The 15,700-nt window shown below is 39.7% G+C and overlaps 1 protein-coding gene across 2 annotated transcripts in view; it reads left to right on the top strand.

Moving 5' to 3' along the window:
- The first annotated feature begins 1,266 nt into the window (after positions 1-1,266).
- Rasal2 (RAS protein activator like 2) overlaps positions 1,267-15,700 on the top strand; it is a 269,469-nt gene continuing 255,035 nt past the window's right edge. For both annotated transcript variants that reach the window (XM_032914830.1, XM_032914829.1), the window contains exon 1: positions 1,267-1,577. In XM_032914830.1, coding sequence (XP_032770721.1) covers positions 1,376-1,577 — 202 coding nt within the window. In that variant the 5' untranslated portion in view covers positions 1,267-1,375. The remainder of the gene's footprint in view (positions 1,578-15,700) is intronic.

The following is a 15,700-nucleotide window of genomic DNA, read 5'->3' as shown; positions in this document are numbered from 1 at the left end:
TCCCGCTTTGGGTGGGCACAAAATGAAGCCAACGTTAAGGAGGAAGACAGTTTAAAAATAGACCAAAAATAAAACACAAGTGACATTGTTAGAGGAAAAGAGAAGCCAACAGATTGCACAAAGATCAAAGGCAAAAAAAGAGAGAAGCTTGTTTAGTTAATGCCGGGGCTTTGGGGCATTTCATGTACTTGCGGGGCTCGTCCATCCATCCACACCACACATCGTAGCCATGCTATTCTAAACTGATGATAAATCCAGTTCCAGGGCGGGCAGGGCGCAGAGCCGGGATCTCGCACTGATCTCAGAATCCAAGACCGAGGGCCAGATCTCCCTTCTGGAAGAACGATGGCGTTTCCTCCAAGGTGACTGTTAGATAAAGCAGCGTCTTCATGCTCTTCGTCCAAGAAAGAAGCATTGGTCCAGAAATCAACAGGAAAGGGGCTAAGAAAAAAGGGAAGCGCCTTTCCCATCTTTTTAAATTTCCCGCACCCCCTTTTCTCTCCGCCTCCCCACACCGTCTCAGCTTCCACCAGCAGCTCGAAGATCCCGCACCGAGAGGCGGTCCGAGCGGGACAGTCTTAGGAAAGTAGGCGGGCCTGGCCCGATGAGTATTTCGGTGCCCGATTTTTGCTGTCTTCGGCGGCAGTTCCTCCTCCGCTCGGTTACTGGATTGCACACGCGGCCGTGCTCTCGGCTCTCGATTGCTCCGGCCTATCACCCTGGGATGCCGCCTGCCGCCGCCGCCAGCGCCGCGGCTGCCGGGCTTGTGGGTTTCTCAGAGGAGCGCGAGCCGGAGCCCGAGCAGCGGCTGGAGAGGCGGCCTGAGAGTTAGCGGGCCGGCCTGCGCGTTCCGCAGGAGCAAGCAGACGCCAGGCGGAAAGAAGCCGGGCCGGGCGCGCCCCTCAGGCTGAGGGAGCCGGCGCTTTGAGCCCCTGAGGCGACGGCGGCGGGAGCCGGTCAGAGGGGGCGGCCCCTGGTGGCGACGCCCCCGAGCCCAGCCCTGCCTGGCCGCGCTCCATCCTCAGCCGGAGCCCGGGCCGCCTGCGAACGCGCCCGCGGGGGCTGAGCAGGGCTGCGTGGGGGCGGGAGGTGAGCCCGCGCTCCCCGGTGCACCGCGTCCGCCTCGGACCCGCACCTGAGCCCGGACCCGCCTCCGCTCCAGACCACGCTGGACCCGCCTCCCGGTCCCGGTCCCACCCTCCGCTTGCAGGTGGGCTGCGGCGCCCGGCCCTTGGGCAGTGGGCGGCGGGGAAGGAGGTGAGCGGCGTCCGCGCCGGCTGCCGTTCGGGTGCTGGTGGCCGCGCCGTCGTCTCTTTCCCGCAGCCGGGGAGCCCGCCCTGCCGCCGCCGCCGCCGCCTGCTCCCTCTGGGACACCATGGAGCTTTCCCCGTCGTCCGGAGGAGCCGCGGAGGCGCTGTCGTGGCCGGAGATGTTCTCGGGGCTGGAGTCCGACTCGCCGCTGCCCCCGGAGGATCTGGACGCGGTCGTCCCAGTCAGCGGAGCAGTGGCCGGTGGCATGCTGGATCGGATCCTTCTGGAGTCAGTGTGCCAGCAGCAGAGCTGGGTCCGGGTGTTCGGTAAGGATCACAAGTCGTCTGCCTGCAGAGGGTGGCGTTTCTTATCTTTTCCTTAGGCTCTGATGCATTCCGAGTCCCCATCTATCCTGGGTCAGCTGCCCACATCCCTTTTTGTTGCAGGAAATGCTTTTTGACAAGTTTATCCAACATAGCGCCTGGTTATGTGACTCAGTGAGGTCTTTGGACCTCTTTAGATATCCACAGTAAGTTTATAGAGTTGAGCTATCCGGACGTAATTCTTAGGTGATTAATTAAAGACACTTGCTGCCGAGTCTTCAGGAGGGTTGGATGGAACAAGGCACAAAACCAAGTGAATGGGATTTCATTTCCTTCCTGTTGTGTGAAGCCAGTGCTGAGAGGAAGATAGGGAAGGCTTAGTAGAAGATGAGCTAATGAATGAAAAGCAAAACAAAACAAAATCGAGGGGGGTGGGGGTGGCGAGATGGGAAGAGACCCAGCCCTAGTCCTAGCCCTTGCACCAGCCCCAATTCAAGTGTTTGGTAGCAGTAGATTTACCTATAGCTTTTCCTTGAACCTTACTCTCCACTTGTCCTGAGTGTGTAGATTGTTTCAGATTGCACTATTGTTTCTGGTTTTCATTGTGAAGCTACCCGGTTGCCACTCAGCAGGTTTAAAGTGATGAACACACTAAAAACCTTTCCCTTTCTGCATTCCCCGGTAACCATCTTTTAAATTAAAACTGAATGATGAGTTTCTATTAAGGAAAGGCTGTGGAAACATTGAACATGGTGGGTTCATGGTTTAGCTGTGGCTTTCCAAAATATCAAAATATCTGAGTGTTTATCACTTAGCCCACATGACCATAAACGACATAAAGTGTAAGATGACCAGTTTGAAGCATCTGGGATCAAACTGTTGAGATGCTGCCCTGCAGTCGTGTGCATCTAACCCTGCTGGTGATTGGCGTATTATGTTTCTGCTTTCATACTCCAAGGAGAGTTTATAACTCAAGACCACCCTTTTCATGGTCTGTAAGTTATCTTTTGGACAGTTCAGTTGACTTCAGGTCTTTAGGCCCATCTTGGAGAGAAAGATCTCAGACATTTGAGTTCTTGCCTTAGTTCTGTCACTAAATTATTAAACAATTTAGGGCAGATAAGACCACCTTTTTGCCTCAGATTACTTATCTGTAAGATGAGTGGACTGGATTAAATAATCTGTAAAGGTGTTTTCAGTCATAAAAATCAGCCACTTTTCTTATGGCTAGTTCTTAGAAATTTATGTATTTTGCTGGTATTTCTAAGTGGTTCCCCACCCCCACTCCCCTAGCTAAATGAAACTGGTGCAGAGTTGCTGAATTCATTCTCAGCAGGTTGGATTAAAAGCTTTGCTGCCCGATAGTCCACCTGACTGTTAATTCAGTTTAGCTGATCACTTATAACAAAAGTTGATGAGAGTTTAAAAATGACTATAAATTGGAGTACATTGTGATTCCATTTTATCTTCTTGTCTGTGTACACTTTCACTTAACTGTTTTTATACAATGTTAGGGGACCACGTTAGAATATGGGCTTTCTAGGCCTTATTGTAAGTATCCCTCACATGTAACCCATGTAAACTTTCACTAATGTTTGGTAGTCTGTTCTAGAACTGGACTTGTCATATGCACATCTTTGCACACAAACACACCCCAGCACGTACATCTAAATATGTTTGAAGAAACCTAGAAATTAGTAGCATACAGCTAGGGCCAAGAACCTGATAGTTTTCTTTTTGGTTTTGCCACAGCTTTGCTGTCATTTAATTTTGTGTGAGTCATTTTCATCTCCCCATCCCAGGCTTCTGCATACATTGTGGAATCTGGAGTAGTTGGCTTACATGCACATAAATTCATACACAAGAAGTTATTTTCTATGTTAAGTGGTAGAATTCCCACTGCATCATCTTTTTGTGTTTTTAAATGTAGTGATTTCTGCAGGTAATTAAAACTCATTTTTATTTACTGTTTAATGCTGCTGCTTTTTCTTCTAAGGATTTTACCCTGGAGACTGCTTTGTTGTCCATAGTTTGATACAAATCAAAACTAAATGGGTCTTGGTTGTTTTAGGTAGTTTTAAAATTGTTTATTGTATGATTCTTTGAGGTCAGAATGTCAATGTGGAAAATCAATTTTTTAAAGATTTATTTACTTATTTATTTTATATTGAGTACCCCGTAGCTGTCTTCAGACACCAGAAGAGGATATTGCATCCTATTACAGATGGTGTGAGCCACCATGTGGTTGCTGGGACTTGAACTCAGGACCTCTGGAAGAGCAGTCAGTGCTCTTAACCACTGAGCCATCTCTCCAGCCCAGAAAATCAGTTTTTAAAAATTATTTAGGCAGGATCTCACCATGTAGCCCTGGTTGGCCTGAAACTTGCCACATAGTCCAGGCTGGTCTCAAACTCATTGAGAACTGTTTGCGTCTACCTCCAGAAGTGGCTGGATTAAAGGCATGAACAACCATGGGAAAATAAACACTTAAGGAATATGTTTGTTTTTCTTGTTTCTTGTCTGCTTTGTGTATTCAAAGCTGATTCTCTGGGGTTATCTTTGATCTTGTACATAATTTATAGAGACTTTTTTAAAAGTCTGATCCACCTGTTTGAGAGAAGTTTTTAATTCCTTTCCTTTAAGTATGTGGATTAAATATGGACTGTGGTCTAATCAGTCCCATTATTTAACTACAACTTGGCCATCCTGACAGATTCCATCCTGACTTTTGAAGCTAGTAGTTGAGCAAGCTCTCAGTTCAGCACTTTTTACCTCATCGTCCGGAGGACTCTATTTTCACAAGTTAGGAAGGTGGAGATAAGATGCTGGTCAGGTCTGGTTTACACAGTGTGGAGATGGTTTCAAAGGCTAATTATACTGAGACGTATTGAAGGATTCTGGATGCTGGCTAGCTCACATCCTCTTTTTGAAATCATGCAAAAAAAGAAAAAAACCTAACAAAAATATTTGTCCCTTCTTAAGGATATCTCATAGAAACTTTGAGGAGCAGTATTTTCTTAGTTTACTTCACAGATTGGAAGGCTGGCACTGTTTTTATTCTGGTTAACAAGTTTGGCTCTCTGCTTGATAATATATTCAGAGCTTTGTGTATTACCATGATTTGGAAAACTTCTTTGGAATATGTTCAGAACTTTGTAGTAGGTGGGTCTATATTTAGAGCACAAACAAATGCAAGTCTTTGAGACACAGCTAAGAGAAAATGTTTATGCTGTCCTTTGTTTGAGTAAAATGTTTCGTTCCAGTATTAACAGATTGTGTCCATGTCCTGTCAAGAGTATAAAGTTTTGACAATAGTCTGTCTGTCTTGTTTATAGTCTTCCTTTACTACCTCCTTTATTGTCATCAGGTCTAGCAGATTGGTCTTCTGCCTCATAGTAAATAGGTATTAAATGTTAATTCGTCTTCCGTTTGACCATTTAGAGCTCAACCTGATTGATTTTATGGGTGGTAGAGTAGCTTAAACAAAGACATGCCACAAACAGCTAAATATGGACGCAGAATCTGCGAGCATCAAATGCAGAACATTTCCCAGATATTTATAGCGTCAAAGCAAAGTCAATTGCCTGCAAAAGCTCAGCAAGCTAGCAAAAGGAAACGGGAGCAGCAAAGCTAGCCTTGCTGTCTATGCTTTCTGGTAAACAATGAGAACATTAAAATGAACTACTTCACCCTGAGTGAGCGGATGGCAAGAGTAGGATACCCTGAAAGGGATTCGAGCTCCTCTGAACTGTCTGTAGTAGTGCTCTGCTCTCATCTGTGTAACAGGTTTTGCAGGGTGTGCACTGATCACTCTTGGAACAAGTACACTAAAGAGTCAGCAGATATCTTGTACTTTACAATTTTAATACTTCCATTAGGATTTATCTAAAATATTCAGTTAATAAAATGAGTAGCAGCATTAACATTAAGTTAGTGTAGATCTCTTTTTATGGACTGCAAAAGGAACCTTCTGGAAAGTTTCAAAAAGTTGGTAGGTACTATTTCATATCTCAGCAAATACAAAATAAAGGAAGGGAATTATACTTCATTAAGTACTAAGACTTCTAGAAATGGGACAGTGGGAGCTGGTAAGCATTTCTCATGTGAGCTGATAGGGTGGAAGGCCTATGTTGTAGTATATAATATTGAATATTTCAGGAGTTGAGTCAAAGATGAAGTCTGGTTTTTGCACTTCTAGAGACTACGTTTTTGTATTTATTTAAGATATTACCAGCAGTGAATCCAGGAAGTTGTTTCATTTTGGCCCATTACAGTTTTTTTCTCCCCCCAGACAGGGTTTCTTTTTGTAGTTTGGATGTCCTAGAACTTGCTTTGTAGACCAGGTTGGCCTGAACCTCAGAAATCCACCAGCCCTGTTTTGTGAGTGCTGGGATTAAAGGCATTTTGGTTCAGTATGAGTTTAATGTGGTTCACTCACTGGCTCTTTGTAGGATGTTTTTATTTAACTTTAGAGATTATTAGTGGATTGTTCTTTTTTCCTTCTCCCCTGCCTTCAGTCTCTCATTCTTACATGCTTCAATATGTAGCCTGTTTTGTATTAATGTATACCTGAGTAAAGTTGTTCAGTCAAGACTGAATGTTTTCGGTGCTCTATATAATTAGCTGGTAGAAGAAAGATCAGTGAATGTGTGTCATATTCATTCCAAAACATGTTCACATTGCTTAAGTGTTTGAATTTTCTCACGATTATTAGTTAAACTATCACAAATAACTACTAATATTGTAGAAATTCTTTGAATTTTAGGCTTCAGTTTAGTACTTATATTATGGCATAGGTTCTGAATGTTGTCCAAATTCATTTGCGTGTATATGTGTGCATTATGGGGGAGCAGAACTAGATGTGGGCTCTTTATGGCCTTGAGATATTGCCTCTCACTGAGCTTATAGCTAGGTTTTGTTAGACTAGCTGGCTGGTCAGATAGCTAGTGAGCTCTCAGAGACCTTCCCGTCTCTGTGAGCAGTGCTGAGGTCACAGACATACAGCCATGGCTGGATGTTTACGTGAGTGCTGGGGATTGGAAATCAGTTCCTCATCCTTGCGGAGGAAGTATTCTAACCCGCTGAGCTATCTTCTTAGTCCCTCCAAATTCATGTTTTATTTATATGTATTAAGAGTTCTTTATCGATTGTATGTGGCTTTACATATCTGTAATCCCAGTATTGGGAAGGGTGAATTCAAGGTTTGTACATAATAAGAAACAAATAAGTGAGTTCTTCCAGATCATAGGGACTTTCCAAGAAAACTTTATGTAATTTTAAATTCAAATAGCCCCATTTTCGTGAGAGAAAAATTCTCATTTACATGTTCTATTACTGTTCAGTCCATAAACAATGGTGAACAATTTATTTTGTTATTTTAGTATAGTTCTAATTTTTATCATTGGCTTATTACTACTTTATTTTCAGAGAATTATAGTATTTTTCACTGACTCAAATTGTATATTTATAATCTCTTCTATAGTAATTGGACTAGAGTATTTTAGATTTAAAAACTGAATTTGGAAAACTGATATATACAGTGTATATACAGTGGTATAAAATCCCTACTGACATTAAGAGGAATCATCAGGAGTCAGTCATGTTAATATTTTTGCAATCAAGCCAAGTGCTCTCAAGACTATAAATAACCACATTAGTGTAAGTCAGAGACTAATGTGAGAGAAGGTTATCAGTAAAGCTTAGGGCTTCAGAGTTTTGTGGATTTACATCACAGATTTGTAAATAAGGATTTATATAACTTTCCAGCATGAGCAATGTGAACATATACAGGAATTGCCTCAGCCTTTTTCAGTTGTAAAACTGAGTGCTGTTGAGACTGAGTCTTCCTCTGCATTTCAGGCTGACCTGGAACTCACTATATAGCCCAGAGTGGCTTAAAATCTGTGAACATTCTCCTGTCATGGATTTCTGCATGGTGGGATTATAAGCATAAGCTACCATACTCAGCTTTTGAGTACTCATAATGTTAAAACAAATGTACAGTGGTGTTCTATACTGTTAGGTGAAATAAATGACTGTCATTATTGAGAAAGAGAAAAGGACCTCACATGACTAAGACAGTAGGCTTGCTGAGATTACTGAAGTGGCAAGGCAGTGGCTTCTGATTCTTTGTTTTTATTAGGAAGAAGGATGAGGTAAGTTGGAGCAGAGGGTTTTATGTAATTGTTCTTTACAGTTGCTCTCTTCAGTAGCAAAGTGATTTGATCACCTTTTAAGTAGGTTAACCACGAACAAGCATCAACTAATGTCTTGAGTTAATCCAGGAAAAAAAATCTAGCCATTTGCTCTCTTATTCTACTTTATTAAAAACAACTTTCAAGTAACTAGAGATGTTTGGTCTAGTTAACTAGGAAGTTTGAAGTATGCTGAGGGCACTACTGAAATTGCTTCACTGGTTTTGGCAGAGGGAAAATTGCTCTCTGATGTTTGTGAAGAAAAAAACAAAAGCAAAAACAAGCCCCCCCCCCCCTTCCTGAAGGCTACCAAGTACTGCAGAAGAACAGTGGTTTATCTTCTGGTGAGAAGGCAATCTTGAAGAAGTACATGAAGGAAAGTAGAAAGAAACAGCAAGATGTTTATGAATATAATAAGAAAACACAGCCTCCTTTGTTAGATTGCTGTATTTTGTTTGTACATATGTTTTGCCTGCATGTGTGTGTATGTACCACATGTGTGCCCGGTATTGTGGAAGTCAGCAAAGAAGTTGCTTCAGCTCCCCTGGAACTGGAGTTAACGGACGATTGTGATTCATATGTGGATGCTGGGGATCAAACCCAACTGATTTTCTACGAGAGTAACAAATGTTTGTAACTCTGAACTATCTCTGCAGTTCCTGTTTGCTAGATTATTATATAGAAGTTGTTATCTTTCTGCTGTAATTCGGATATTTTAAATTTTCTTTTTCTTATCCAATTACTCTTCATTTGCTTTGCTTCTAAGGTTCTATTGGACTGTATACATTAATAATGATCTTCAATATGGTTCAAGCTCTAGTCTCTATGTTGCCTGCATTTCTGAGGCTAAGGGTTTGATAATACTTATGTACATAAAGTGGGATTGTGGACCATTTAGAGAAGAAATATCTAACAAAACAAAAACCCAAAATTCAGAATAGTGTGAAAAGTTAAAAAGAAACTTTATTGACTTTCAAGTCAATAGTTCTGAGTCTGTCAAAACAGTTTTAAAAAAATGTCCTTGCCAGAGAGAAACTGGCTTAGGAAGTCCAGCTTATTTCCAAAATTGGAGACAAAGTCCACAATTTGTCAGGATTGGAACTCTTAACCTCGGATTCCTTAGCCTCCTGATTTAGCTTCTAGATCTCACTGCTTCCCTTAGGGAGATGACCTTTCAAAGCTGAAGGTTAGGAAAACTCTACAGTGAGAAATACCAGATTGTGAGTTTCACAGTCTTTAAGGGAAATGCTAGAAGTACCATTACCTAGGTAACAGAAAACAAAAATGAACAAAACATCCACAAAGGAGGAGGAGATGATAATTGCAGCAATCCTTTGGAGGTAGACAAGGCCCGTGCTTTTCACCTCCTGTATCTTAGTTCTTTAGGCTTAGATTCTTTTAAACTGTGATCTGAACTGATCCTTTAAGGAAGGACAAATGTTATGTATGTGATGGGAAAACTAGATATACCTAGTTAACTTTTTACCTTACCCTTTAGTTTCTAAGTTCCAGGACACATAATCATTACATTTAATATTTTGTAATTGTAAATGGTAAGTTGCTTAATGTGAAAAATTTTGAAATTTGTAAAATCCAAAGAAAATTTAAATCATCTGCAAATCTGTTTCTCAGAGGTAACTATTCTATAATGTTTTATTCCATTTTTTTTCCTGTGTACATGTTTGGTGTTATACTGTGTGTGTAATATTAAAAGTATGTTTTCAAATATACTTTTAGTTGAATTTTTTTAGAAAATAGGCAATACTTTTTTGTTTCAAAATTTAACAAGAATAAATGAGTATTTCTTGAGTTGTCACTTACCCCTTCTGACTCATCCTTCTGCTTGCCTTCTCTAATCAATAAATCATTGAAAACTTATCTTCCTGCTTCAAGTCAAGTATACAGAGGGAAAACTTAAAATTCTGCATTAAATAGAAACCAAGAAATTTAGTTAAAACAACAATAATAACAAAACAGAAACCTGGACTGGAATGGTAGTGCTGTTATCTGTAATTTCTGTATTCGGAAATCATCTGTAAAGACTGATGCAGGGGAATTGCTTCAGGTTTAAGGGCAAACTAGTCTACATAGTGAGTTCCAGACCAGCTTAGATTATACAATAAGACTTGTTTTTATTTTTTTTTTAAAGCATGATTTTCATTTCATGATTATTTTATTTCATGGTGAGCCAACAGGAGTGCAGGGGTCTGGAGTGAGTTTTTAATTGCTTTATATTTGGACTGATAGCACCATAAGATTTTTACCGTTTATATTCAATATGTGACAATTCATTACAAGGATTGATTCGATCTATAGTTTAACTTATTCCTCTCTCCCTAGTTAATAATATGTTTGGTACATATATTTTCTATCACTTTGTGAAGAGATTCCTCTTTTTTTTTTTTTTCCAAGACAGGGTTTTTCTGTGTAGCCCTGGCTGTCCTGGAACTTACTCTGTAGACCAGACTCGCCTCAAACTCAGAGATCTATCTGCCTGTTCTGCCTCTGCTTCTTGAGTGTTGGAATTAATGGCCTTGTGCCACCATTGCTTGGCTGAGTTCTCAGTTTTTAAAGGATATAATGCATAGGTGAGTCACAGTCAAGAGATTTAGGGAACATAAGTCATTTCTTCACTTGGCTAGAGAAGTAATTAATCATGCAAAAGTGAGTCCTAAAGATATTTGGTAAAGTGTGGTGGTCAGTAACTGAGCTCTGATGTAGTTTTTTCTTTTGACAGAGAATGAATAATACCATTTCTACTATCTAGTTTGTGGTTACATTTGTTATAACATATTTGTTTTCAAAGGTTCGTCTTCTTGTTTTCTAAATGGTTTTAGCAGCATTTTTTTTTAAAGATTTATTTATTTTACACATATGAGTACATGTACGCTGTCTTCAGACACCAGAATAGGGTATTGGATCCTATTACAGATGGTTGAGCCACCATGTGTTTGGTGGGAATTGAACTCAAGACCTCTGGAAGAGTAGTCAGTGCTCTTAACTGATGAACCATCTCTCCAGCCCTAGCAGTATGTTTTAATCATAGCTTCTCTGCCTTTTTCAGAACTGATACTGAGTTCTTCATTTATAAACTGCAGGAATTAAAATGAAGATGCTAAAGTAACAAGTTCTTCTGTATTAGTTCGTTGTTATTTTGAAATATATATTTCCAAAATTTAATCTGTTAGTACAATTTTAGTGATATTGAAATACTCAAATTGTATAATTATTACACCATCAGTATATACTTAAAATCTTTTTATGATCTGCAACAAAAATTCTGTACCATTAAATAATAATTCTGTCTTGCATATCTTCATCCTAAATGCTGGTAACCTTTGTTCTAGTTTTTGTGTTAGTGAGTTATCTATTTTATGTACCTCATATTCATAAAATTATATATTTGTTTTCTGGTCATGTTTACCATGTCTATCATGAAGACTCATTTTATCAAAATTTATTCTTTATCATGACTGAATTCTATTACATATGCTGCATTTTGCTTTTCCATTTATCTGCTGATGGACACTTGAGTTGTGTTCACATTTAAGTCACTGAAGTGCTGTTATAAGCTTTGGTATATAAATATCTGTTTGATTTTCAGCTTTTCATTCTTAGGTGATAACCCCCTATGACTGGACTACCTTTATTTTTCTAGTTTGTAGATGTACCTAGAGGTAGGTTTGAATATACTAACTTGGGTTTATGGTGGTTCTGTTTATGGTTCTTTTGTAAAACTGCTAGCTTTTCATAGTAGCTGAACTGTTTAAAAATCTTGTCAGCTATAATATATAAGGACTTTAGTTTGTCCCCATCATTGTCAACTCCTAGTATTTCCTTTTGATATTAACCATCTTGAAACAGTTTTGATTGTTCCTATGTTGACTATTACTCATGAGTATTGGTCATTTATATGTTGTTTAGAAATTGACGATTCAGTCCTTCTGCATGAATTCTTGTTGGTGTTTTTCAAATTGTCAGGTATAGCATTGATTTATGTATTAATCTAATCTCTAGTCACAGTCACAATCATGAGCACGATCATAATGATGAGTGAAATCATGGAGTGTTCATTATGAACCAGCTGCAGTGCCGAGTGAGTACCTTATCCCTATCGTAGTGGATTGTTTTTAAAGACGTTAGAAATACTATGCAAGCATGAATGTCACAACAGTTTCCCAGGAATTGACTTTCCTTCTGCCACGTGAGTCCTGGGGATTGACCCTAGATTGTTGGCAGGTGCTGTGACTCAAGTCGAGTCGTTCAGCTGCCTAGTTTAATGAGTCTTTGTAAGTCATTGTCAGAAGAATAGTGTTATTACCATGTCCCATAGATGAAAAGTCAGAGGCATGAAGATAAAAGTTAACTTGCCAAGAGTGACACAGCAGGCAAGGGACTGGTGTGAAAAACCCGGGTTCTTCCTGAGAGACACAGCCAGAATACAGCAATCCTGAGAGACACAGCCAAAATACAGCAAATACATAGTATTTGCTGAACTGAACTGAGAACGGGACCCCCGTTGAAGGAATCAGAGAAAGGACTGGAAGAGCTTGAAGGGGCTCGAGACCCCATATGAACAACAATACCAACCAACCAGAGCTTCCAGGGACTAAGCCACTACCCAAAGACTATACATGGACTGACCGTGGGCTCCAACCTCATAGGTAGCAATGAATATCCTAGTAAGAGCACCAGTGGAAGGGGAAGCCCTTGGTCCTGCCAAGACTGAACCCCCAGTGAACATGATTGTTGTGGGGAGGGTGATAATGGGGGGAGGATGGGGAGGGGAACACCTATATAGAAGGGGAAGGAAGGGGTTAGGGGGATGTTGGCCTGGAAACTGGGAAAGGGAATAACAATTGAAATGTAAATAAGAAATACTCAAGTTAATAAAGATGGAAAAAAACAAACAAACAAACAAAAAAACCGGGTTCTTCTTGGATTTGTTTATAAACACTGTACAGTTTGGCTCCTTACAAATAACTTTAAAAATTTGTAAATTATAACAAGGAAACTAGTGTATGTTAATTTAGAACTCGCTACTGTAGTTCACTTGTGAGTTTTAGTCAGCACCATTACTGCACAGTAAAGCCATTGATTATGCTGGATGTGTTTTCAAAGCCATGGCTCCATAGAGCATCTTCATGGACTGTGGAGGATTTATCATGTAGGCAATATGAAAAAGCTGTGTGTGGGTGAGTGGTACAGAAAAGGTTCTCTAAAATTCATTTTTTATTCATATTGTAAAATATTCTTATATAAAAGCATATCTTTCTAAGCCTCTTTGTGTTTAATCAAACTAGTGAAAGTACTGATCATTTAGAAGGTATAAAATCTTAAAAGACCCTGAGTTGGTTTGTCTTAGTAATAACTGTGGCCAGTTCAATAATAGGAAGTAAGTTAAGAATCTAATTTTCTGATTAATTCATGAGTTTTAAAAAACTGTTTAATAAGAAGAAATTGATAGAACAAACCACACATGTTTAGAGTATAGCAATGTATTTTAAAATATGTAAGTGACCCTGAAATCATCCATACAATCAAGAAGGAAACATCTGACTCTTTTCCCCTGTTTTCCAATTCCAATTTCCCAGTCTCATCTTCAGCCCTGTAGCAGACTACTTGGAGGGTTTTGTCCTTTCCTCTGACCCTACTTATTCCCTGGGGACCTTGCGTAACTTTGTGACAGATCCAGCTTTTCTCCATCCTATGGACCCTTTCAGTGTCCCCTCCCCAATTCTAGTCCATTCCCATTCCTTTGTGTCAGCCCACAACTCTAGAAATATGATCTAGTTCTACCTGGGACCCCCAGTGGCTACTTCTGTCAGGGATCCAGAAGCTCTCTGTATCATGCAGCCCATAGCCACAACATTCTGCTAAGATTCAGAGAAGGCAACAGAAACAAAGGAACAGAAAACCTACCCAACAAAGATAAGACCAGATATCAGTATCACAAACATCCCAAAATCAGATGCCTAGACACCAGCCCAGAAACACAATCAATATTAATCAGTATACCTCCATCAGAACCCAGCAACCCTCAGGCTCTGAGAAACACAATATACTTGAAACATAAGACAAGGACTTCAAATAGCTATTAAAAAGATGCTCAAGGACCTTAAAGAGGAAGTGAACAAATCCATTAATTAAATCTATGAAAATACAGTGGGATGAAGGGAAGAAAACAGTTCAAGACATGAAAGTAGAAATAGGGCCACTAAAGAATATCCAAACTGAGGGGATACTGGAAATGAAAAATTTATGAAGTTAAAACTTTAGAGGTAAGTCTAACTAACAGAATATAAGTCGTGGAAGGGAAGAATCTGGGACATTGAAGATAAGATAGAATAGATGAATACCTCAAATAATGTTAAATATAAAAAAATCCAAGTACAAAACATTCAGGAAATTTAAAACAACATGAAAAGACCAAATCTGTGATTAATAGAAATAGAAGAAATGCAGGTCAAAGGCACAGAGAATACTTTCAACAAAATCATAGAAGAAAATTTCCCTAACCTAAAGAAGGAAGTGCACGTCAAGGTATAAAAAGTACACAGAACACCAAATAGACTGGACCAGAAATGAAATTCCCCACAACACATATTAGTCAAAACTTTAAACATACAGAACAATAACAAAACGAATATTAAGTCTCAAGGGAAAAAGACCAAGGACCATATAAAGGCAGATGTGACTTTTCACTAGATACTCTAAAAGCCAGAAGGGCCTAGAAGGATGTTCTATAAACTTTTAAGAGACCACAGATGCCAGCTAAGAATACTATACCCAACAAAACTTTCAATCACAGTAAGGAGAGAAAACCAAAATAGAATAACATTCCATGATAAAACCATCTTTAACCAGTAGCTGTCTGCAAATAAGTTGCTAGAAGGAAATCTTGGACCTAAAGAGGTAAACCATATCCAAGAAAACAAGGAATAAATAATCTTAGACCAGCAAATCAAAAGGTGTGTGGGGGGGGGCATACTGTAAAATTGTAGGAATCAATAAATACAGCCCATTGGTAACTCTCAGGATTAACTGTCTCAATTCTCTAATAAAAAGACATAGACTAACAGATTGGATTTGAAAACACACATAGGATCCATTCTTCTGTTGTATCCAAAAAACATACCATAACATCAAGGATAGAAATCACCTTAGGGTAAAAGGATAGAACAAGATATTCCAAGCAAATGGACCCAAGATGCAAGCTGGTCTAGCCATTTTACTATCAGACAAAATAGACTTCAAACCAAAACTGAACAGAAGAGATAAGGAAGGGCACCATATACTCATCATAGAGCGTCCTTCTCTATCTCTTCTGTTTATCTCTTGGGTTGCTTCTAAATATGCCCCAGTTTATTAATGTAAAACTAGTACAGCTTAAATCACATATGGTCCTTCACACAGTGATAGAAGGTGACTTCAATACCCCACTCTCATCAATCAATAGACATCCAGTCAAAATCTAAACAGAGAAATGCTGGAGCTAAATTATGTCACAAACCAAATGGACCTAACAAATATTTACAGAACATTTTGCTCCAATGCAAAATAAAATACCTTCTCAGCAGCTCATGGAACTATCTCAAAAATTGACCATATACTTAGACACAAAGCTAGTGTCAACAGATACAAGAAAATTGAAGTAACATCCTGCATTCTATCTGACCACCGTGGATTAAAACTGGATATCAGCAAGAACAGAAAGCCTACAAACTGATAGAAATTGAACAACTCACTACTGAATGACAAATGGGTCAAGACAAAAATTAGGAAAGAAATTAAAACATTTTTAAAAATTGAATGAAAATGAAACCACAACATACCCAAACTTAAGGGACAAAATAAAGGCTATTCTAAGAGGTAAGTTCAGAGCACTAAGTGCATGTATATCATATGCGCACGCGCGCGCGCGCGCACACA

This window comes from Rattus rattus, chromosome 10, assembly GCF_011064425.1.
Source record: "Rattus rattus isolate New Zealand chromosome 10, Rrattus_CSIRO_v1, whole genome shotgun sequence".
Lineage (NCBI taxonomy): Eukaryota > Metazoa > Chordata > Mammalia > Rodentia > Muridae > Rattus > Rattus rattus.
This window is presented reverse-complemented; position numbering and strand designations above follow the sequence as displayed.